Consider the following 8,616-nt stretch of genomic DNA (forward strand, 5'->3'; position numbering starts at 1 on the left):
AGTCATTACTCATTTTTAAAAAGAGTCTACACTTTATCCAAAAAAAAAAGAGAGTCTACACAAATACTTTTAATTAGTGCATATGTGGTATGTTGTACCGTACGTATGTGTCAATATATTTACGATGATGCATGTGGGAGGCAGATTGGGAAAAAGAAAAGCAAAAGCATTAGCATAGGGAAACTAACGAATTTTGTATAACTCCAAGGGATTTTCTCTTCTCCCCTAAAGTTCTATTCTCTAATTAATTACTGTAAAAATCCTCCTCTTTTTATTTATTGTTATTCATTTTTGTCAGATTATTGTTAATTTGTTTTTTTATTCCCCTGAATTTGGTTCTATTTTCTCGAATGTCGAGGTTACTTTGTCTTCTCCAGATTACTCTTTTTCTTGGAATACTTGCTTTTGCCAAAGAAGGTTAATGTTTTTTTTCTTTTCATATTTTGTTGTTTTCTTCGATAGTGTTCTCGCAGTTTGATTGGCAGTTGATTTCGATTCCTTTGCATCACAATCAATATTAAAGTAAGCATATTCAGTTATTACACCCAAAAAAGAAAAAGAATGTTTTGTTTTGTTTTTATCCAAGAACTTGCGAATACAAGACAAAGAAGGGAATGATGTTATTGAGAATAGTTTTACATGGTTATAAGATTAAACAAACAAGGATAATATTTTCAATATAATTTTAGAAAGGCACGAAACTTTTAATATATAGTTCAAATAACGCAAAGTTCCCCCAAATTATATTCAAACCACGCAATATCTCAAAAATAGTCAAGGGACTTATAAAACGTAACACTAATGAAGTAATAACCAAACTAACAAATCAATAAAGTCGAAGCATTACACTATTACTGGTTTCATGTTTTCCATATTGTTTGAATAGATGATCATTTGTATATCATGAAAATCTGTATGGTCTACATGTTACTTTACAAGGTACTAGTGCTTGCCATTGCTTGCAATCACTGAGATATGGCATGAAAAAAGAGGAGACGACGAGCTAAAAAGCTATTAAAGAAACACAGAATCACAGTTTGAAGACTGATAAACAGTTGCCAACATACTACTGTATAAGGTTTTACATATGTTACAAGCAGAAGAATCCAGAAACAGCAGCAACACATTGTAATCTCTCTATCTATACAAAAGTTAAAGTTGCCACTCCAGCAAAAGGGGGAAAAGAAGGCGCACACTCTGCAAAAAAGCTAATCTTGTCATAACTTGCTAGGGATCACATCACGGGAAAGCTTGGTCGGCTTTACAAACATGTCTTGGGTCTCTGCAATGAACTTGGCAAACTGAGATCCTTTCTTTTGTTTGTTATTACCATCTTTGAGTAACTTAGGCAGATTGGGTAGAGACTGCTCAGTCTTTGGTGATAGTGATGGCATCAAAGCCCAAATGGATAAGAGTTCTTCGCTTGGTTGATCAAGTGTTTGAAGGATCTCCATGTTTTGCATATCTGTTTTAAGACGGGAACAATAATAAGCAAACACTTTTTGTCACATCTGCTCTTTATTCTGCTTCCATAAGTAAAATAAACCAACTATATTAGACAAACCTTCTGCAAACTTGAAGATTGGTGCCAAGACTGCACATGGGATGCTGAAGTTGAGATGCGGTATAAGAGTCCCCGCTCCATGTCTTGCGTTGCTGCAGATACAGAAAAAGACGTTTTCTCTTTGGAACAACAGAAGCCTACTTTAGGTACAAGCACATAACATCTATTATAAAAATCTTGTCGCAAGCATAGCAAACATCTATCACAAAAATCTTGTTGCAAGCATAGCAATGAAAAATCAACTACGTATCATGATTAAAGAAGACCTATCCGTTTCAATGCTGTATAGATATGTCCGTTTCTAATGACCCATCTTATATTTGAATCTAAAAGACCTACATTTTGTATTTGAGAATGATTTTCTGTTACCTGGTAACAAGTCCAATCATATGGCCACTTGAATTGAGAACAGCACCACCACTACCACCAGGATGCACAGCAGCTGTTGTTTCGAGCATAGCGGGGAACTCTGCGACTTCTTGCGAAATGGATTGCGTATTCAATCTCCTCTTCACGTGAACTACCTTTGCTACAACTCCAGAACAAATAGAAGGAGAAAGCCCTAATAACAAAACAAAAATGTTAGACAACAAAACTATCACGGAAGAATAGAGAGGATCTTTTCTTTCTTCCATTTAAGGACACTTGGCTCATATAAGGCACAAGAGAATGTAGTTTTAGGGTGTGCAAAGAAATCTATGCAAGATTATGGAAGCACAACATAAGCAAGAATTAATCACAAATCTGATTCAACAAGATAATTCTAGGACTAATGGAGTCTTTACCACATCTTGGTCCGAAGAGTCCATGTCCAACAACATGCGCTGTTGTACCCAAAGGAGGAGAAGAAAAATTGGCAGCAATAGGTTGGAGCTTTCCAGGGACATATTCTAGCTGCAGTAAAGCAATATCTAATTGTTCCTTGCAAATATAGACCACATTTGCCGTACACCAAGTCCAAGAATCTAGGTGACACAATCGTACACGTATGTCTCTATGCCCAGTCTGAAGGAAATTGTGTTTGTATTCCCTAATGTTCTCTCCAACAGCCGAATAGAGATTTGCTGGAGCTTTCCGTGGCAATGTTTGACTCTTCTGTTCCCAAACTTTACCTCCCGTGGAAGAAAACTCATCGGCTCCTAAGACATAGGGTTTTAAACCAGCATCGTTTCCTTCACCATATACACCACCTTTTCCATACCTCCACGGCTCAAGCAGGTGAGCATTTGTTAGTATGAGACCATGTTCGTTAAGAATAATACCAGATGCCCAAACACCATCATTGACCGTAATAAGACAAACTGATTCCATCGCCTTCTCAATAGCCACTTGTGCAGGAATACTAGTATCTGATTTAACATTTAGTGCTTCACTCCCCCACTTACTTGCTTTTCCTGCTTCAGATGGTTCCTCAAGCAGCAAGTGGCTGCACGCAGTTGTGATTGCTCCCCATGGAACCACCAGCTGCTACCGAAGGCTACAGTTTTGCATGAAACATTACAATAAAACTTCAATGAACATAAAGGAAATGAGGCTGGCGTTGACAAACCTGAATTTCAACGCCGCTATTCTTTTGCCTTAGTGGTCTAATCAAAATGCCAATTAAGTGCCCATTCTTATCAAACACCGGGGCCCCTTCCATTCCTGAAAGAAATTGAACCGGAAGGGAACAAGTTTTAGCTCTTAAGATGAAACAAATGGAGCATATATAAAAACTATTGAGAATTGTACATACCAGGGAGACATCGAACATCAGCTATCATCAGTGACTTCTTTAGGGATCCAGAAGGATAGCAATTCGCAATGGAACCAGTTGATACACTGTTTCAAACCAGTTTAGATTCCCAGAGTTAAATGCTGACATTATCAATAGAAAGGAAATCATGATGAGCTCTAGTCGATTAAAATGCAGTAACGCTAGTGTAGCCATAATTCACCTGTTAAAAAAGTTAACAGGTGAAAGGATTCCAAAAGGAGAACCTAGTGCTACAAGTGTATCACCCTTGCTACTTGATGAAGCAAATTTCATGTTTGGCTGACCCTGATTTCACAAAACATTTGCACCACGAAGCATAGTTTAAAATAGTTAGAGATAGTGTAAGGTACAGTAACATTAAGATGAACCATAAATCATAAAGAATATACGGGGAGGAAAATCAGGGAAATATTTACCAGTAAACTTAAGGGGACTCCTAGAAGAGCCATTCGAGTGGCAGACTTGGCCATGAAGTTAGCATTGAGTGGCTCATCAAGTTGCATCAAGGGCTTGCTGTAATGTTCAATCTAATAAATGATAGAAAACTGATTTTCAGAAATAGACAGAGCTCTTTCATTTCAAAGAAGGAAATACAAACACACATCAATTACAGGTAGAAGTTCAAACGCTCAGAATGTTTCCCTTGCAACGAGCCATCAAAGAGCATTCGTGTTTGCATTTGACTTACCTTGGTTGAAGGCTGAGAACCATTAGCAGCAGAAACCAAAGACCAACCAACATCCCATCCAGAATCTTTCGAACCGGAAGAAGCTTCAATAAGAGATTGGAGTGCAGCAGAAGATACAGGGACATCAACCTTGTAACATATTAGTAAAAATCAGCACCGAAAAGAAGTTCATATTCCACGAAAAGGGAGCTACAACATATGCCATAAGAAGTGCATATCACCCATCTTGCAATATCAGTTTAGTGGATTCATAAATCATCACCACAGGGAGGTATCAATTGTCACTTTTAATGCAAGGAAGAAGGGGCATTTTATCCGTACCAGAGAAAGAAGTTGCGCAGGAACCCAAAAAGGAGCTTCCTCTCCTGACTTTAGCTGACCCTGGAAAGAGTAAGTATCTAGATCATACCTTAAAAAATCCAAACAACTTACCATTCAACATAAACTATTCATAAACACTATCTGTATACCTCCACCATAATCTCAATCCGAGCACCCGGAATAAGCTTCACCGGATCCTTTACCAAAAAAACAAAAGACATCAAGATTGAAGTAGCACATCAAGCAAAAACATGTATCATTGATAGTGAATTCTAGCATGTGTATCTAACCTGAGAGATACTACTACTAGTTCTGTGACCTAATGTTAAGAATGGCTCTACAACAGATGCAACGGTCAAAACCAGGGCCATCTCCTGACCAGCTTCAAACAGAACCTTAGCCGTGACCTCACCACCACTTAAGATATTTCTTGGAAACAAGATCCCAGAAGCTGAAAGTGTTGCATTGCCAGAACTTCAAACACACACAAAATTTCAGCCACATTAAGTTCCAAGATAAGAAACCAAATCAAAGAATATATCTATGAAAATAATTCATCTTGTGCTCACTGGTATTGATGAAAAGCATGCTTCCTCATCTTCAATCCCTTTGGATCCTAAAATTGACACCAAGTATGATTATTAACACTTTGTACCCGATCATGTGTAAAGTAGATAAATTCATGGATAGAATCTGTAAATAAGAATTGGGTAAAGAGAGATAAGAGCTTACAGGGCCTTCGACTTTGACCAAGACGGCGAAATTCCGGGAAAAGCTGACGACTTTCGACACATCCATGATCGAAAGAGAAGGCGTTTTCAATCGGAAGATGGTGGATTTGGATTCTGTATAGCAGACACCAAAATTGCAGAAGTTTGGATTTTGTTGGATCTTTTTAGTTTTCGGGGTAAAAGGGCAACGAAGATACTGTAATCAGCTACGGAAACGGAGTCTTCGGGTCGGGTCGGTTCGGTTCGGTTCGGTTCGGTTCGGTTCTTCGAGTTGAAAATAATATCTCAGAATTAGTATTTTCGGATTAGAGTCTAAAGTTTCGGTTTAAATAATTTCTTTTTAAATAAAGTTACGACTGCGATTTTGAATTGCAAGATGTTGTTTGTTTAGCAATCGCGTGACTAATCGCTATTTAAAAAATCGCATCACTAAACCAACAATTTTTAGTCTCAATCGCAGTCGCAGAAGACCTTATTATTGGTAAATTTATGGTAAACTTATTATGAAATATTTGCAAACTTCGGTTTGTTGTATGAATTGACATGTTTTCCGGAGTTCTCTATTATGTATGACTTGGAAAGTGTGTCGATACTTAGGGAAGTCCGTCATCAAGTGTCGTTAGCTCAACTTGTAAAGATCTTAGGCGAAGCTTAGAGATCGCTGGTTCGAGTGACGTTTGGGACGAAACTAATATTACATAATATGGTTTCGGGCCTGGGGGATTACGGGCTTTGGCCCAAAACCTCTTGGTATTCAAAACAAAAAAAAAGTCCGTCAACGTGCTCAATAATTCAGATATTACGTGGCATGCAGTGATTCGTGTTTTATATATTTCATACCATATTAGCTATTCAAATACATTTTAGCTATTATTAAGTAAAAAATTTGATATGATATTTTAACATATCTTTAAAAATCATATGGTGTAAAACGAAACACGTAATACAATTAATTAGGATAAAAAGGTAAATAATTAATTCTCTCTTTTGACTTAATTTCTACCAAAAAAACCAATTTAAGAGTTAACAAATTTCTTTCAAATAATGCTATTTATTTTTTTAATCCTCGTTTTTTTTAGATTTTTTATCAGATATCAGCCAATCGGAACTCACCATCGAGCGACGAGACGGAAATTTAGGTGTAAGCAAATTGTTTTCTTCTTTTGTGTTTTCTTATCGTATCTTTTATGTTCCTCTTTGTGATTGACATCGTTGTTTTAATAGATCTACATACAATTTACGGTGCGGTTTATAAATTTTAGTTTGAACATAATGAATGTGCATTTTGAGTAAATGTGTGTCCCTTTTTTGTTCTTATATTTTGGGGGCATGAATATGGTTTGGATATGTCAATATATGGATGGAGACTTTAGATCTTGGGCTCGATTCTTCACATTTATTATGTTTGATTGAGTTTACTAGTAGAAAGTAAATCTGATGTTAAATTCAGTTCTGATTTTACCGTGCTCTTATATTTTTGGTTTGATTATTTGGGACTAGTAGAGCTTTACAATAATGATTAGATGCTACAACTTATCAAATTCTTGCATTTTTTGCTTGCAGATTTGTCATGGTGAACTTCTCAAGACTTCTCAAGGAAATGGAATGTCCAATCTGTCTAGGTATCTTAAAAATTAACCTTTTTTCATGTATTTGTTTGTGGCATACATATCTATATAAGGTATATGTAAGCCTCCTTGATCGGCTTCGATAAAATTTAAAATTTAGCTAATGTGAAGTGACAAAAATCTTTTTTATAATTAAAAAATATTTATGGGAGTTATTTTATCCCTCTATAAGGAGCTAAGAAACAAAAGACCTAATACATTTACATGCATATGTTACTTTTTTTTTTCTTAAGCCATTCATGTATTAAGAAAAAATATAAGTTTCGTTTGGAGCCAGGTTTTCCTTCTCTTTATGTAGAGTCCACCTTTTTAGAATTTGTCCTAGCATATATTTGTAGGTCTGTCAAGCGGGTCAAACCCGTCATGCGAGTTCAAAATTTATTTACCTGCAATAATCCACAAGAGTAAATAATATGTCCGCATCCGCCTTGTGGGTTATCCGCAGGTATGGTTCGTTCGGTTATCACCGAATGCGTAGCCCTACTTTTTCTAATTTATAAAATATTTTTAAGCAAAAAAATTATTTAATATTAATAGAAATAATTTTAAATGTAATACACATTTTCGTTTTAGAAACTCAAAATTTGATAATTTATTTATATATAAAAATTTTAAATTTATAATATATATATATATTTTTTAAAGCTTGCGGGTAACTCGAAAACCATCATGATTTACCCACAAAAACTTGTAATTTATGAAAGTGAAACCTCTGTGTCCAAAACCTGTTTTTTGCGGATTAATTTTTTTTAGACCTCCACTCACCTCGCGGGGGTGTGGGGTGGGGTGGAGGGGTAGGTGGTTTGCTCGGTTTTGGTTCATATTGACAAACTTATATGTTAATATCAGAAAGCGCTAGGCGTTAAGCGGGTGGTGACTTAGTGCCTAGCGCCTAGAACGCTTAATCGGGGTCTAGGCGATTTTTAGGTGGTTGAGACGTTTATAACATAAAACATTATAAATATAATATTATATATAAAAGTTATATAAAATATCTATATAAAACTAATATTATGAAATTATAAACAAAAACTAGATAAATATTTATATTAAACAATATAAGAATATTTATAACTATATATATAAATAAAACTCTAATTAAAATTGAAAAAATATATTAAACAAGATCTATATAATTTTAGGCGGTCAAAGCGGTTATCTAGGCGTTGCATGAGAGCCTAGCGCCTAATCGGGGCCTAGACGACCGCCTAGACCGCTTTTTAGAACACTGTCTTAATATTCAATCATAGTATTTAATATGATTGTGATGGCATTTTGAGAGTTTTTTTTTTTTTTTTTTTTTTTTTTTGTTAAAAAGGCATTTTGAGAGTTATTCTATCAACAGGAAAATATTTTACACTGACATGTTTATACCAATGATTTGGCTTTCTTCAGGTATCCTTCGGAAAGCTCAACTTTGTGTGGAATGCATGCGCCGTTTCTGTAAAGAATGCATTGAAACATCCATGAACTATACGTATATGACTATTTCTTAAATACTATTTGCTTTATAAGTTAAAATTTTTTTGTGCTCACCCTTCTAGTTCTTTTTTTTTTTTAAAGAGACCTTCAATGCCCTTCTTGTTGTGTCCGCTTTCCCAATCATCACTCTCTCAAAGATGATAAATTTGTAGATGCAATAATTTCATGTCTGGATCCGGATGATAACCAGTACCAAAAAGAGGTAAACCATTATTGTCTTTTCTTGATTATATTATATATCTTTAGACCAAATCTTATTTTTGCTTTTATGTTGCGGAGGAGCTAATGCTCAATGAAATAGAACAGATTAATATTAAACAGCTGGTTAGTTTGGCCATTAAAAGATTATGTTTAGCTTCCTAAGTCTCTTTTTAAAGATGGTTTTGATTAGTACTAATTCCTCTATTCACTTAATTGAAACATGACTTTTTTTTTAATCTAATCGT

The 8,616-nt window shown here is 35.4% G+C and overlaps 1 protein-coding gene across 2 annotated transcripts; it reads right to left on the reverse strand.

Annotated features, from left to right (window-relative positions):
* Positions 1–1,000: 1,000 nt before the first annotated feature.
* On the reverse strand, positions 1,001–5,260 carry LOC9329584 (glyoxysomal processing protease, glyoxysomal). Of its 2 annotated transcripts, none has more exons than XM_021013337.1 (14): positions 5,062–5,260; positions 4,899–4,945; positions 4,620–4,803; positions 4,479–4,526; positions 4,330–4,389; positions 4,009–4,137; positions 3,737–3,847; positions 3,502–3,605; positions 3,300–3,385; positions 3,114–3,208; positions 2,350–3,028; positions 1,934–2,126; positions 1,565–1,656; positions 1,001–1,465 (listed from the first exon to the last, which is right to left on the reverse strand). In XM_021013337.1, exons 1-14 carry the CDS (start codon positions 5,125–5,127, stop codon positions 1,218–1,220), a joined length of 2,142 nt encoding a protein of 713 aa, XP_020868996.1. In that variant the 5' UTR covers positions 5,128–5,260; the 3' UTR covers positions 1,001–1,217. The 2 variants fall into 2 exon arrangements, with proteins under 2 accessions (XP_020868996.1, XP_020868995.1); XM_021013336.1 differs by having other exon boundaries at positions 1,565–1,701; positions 5,062–5,234.
* Positions 5,261–8,616: the final 3,356 nt, after the last annotated feature.

Source organism: Arabidopsis lyrata (genome assembly GCF_000004255.2).
Source record: "Arabidopsis lyrata subsp. lyrata unplaced genomic scaffold ARALYscaffold_1, whole genome shotgun sequence".
Taxonomy (NCBI): domain Eukaryota; kingdom Viridiplantae; phylum Streptophyta; class Magnoliopsida; order Brassicales; family Brassicaceae; genus Arabidopsis; species Arabidopsis lyrata.

What these genes read in the sequence shown, in the direction of transcription:
- LOC9329584 (XM_021013336.1), bottom strand. Translation starts at nt 5,127, where the DNA reads ATGGATGTGTCGAAAGTCGTCAGCTTTTCCCGGAATTTCGCCGTCTTG. An exon ending in GGATTGAGATTATGGTGGAG is followed by an intron (nt 4,390 to 4,478) that starts GTATACAGATAG and finishes TACTCTTTCCAG; the next exon opens with GGTCAGCTAAAGTCAGGAGA. An exon ending in CTGCGCAACTTCTTTCTCTG is followed by an intron (nt 4,138 to 4,329) that starts GTACGGATAAAA and finishes ATATGTTACAAG; the next exon opens with GTTGATGTCCCTGTATCTTC.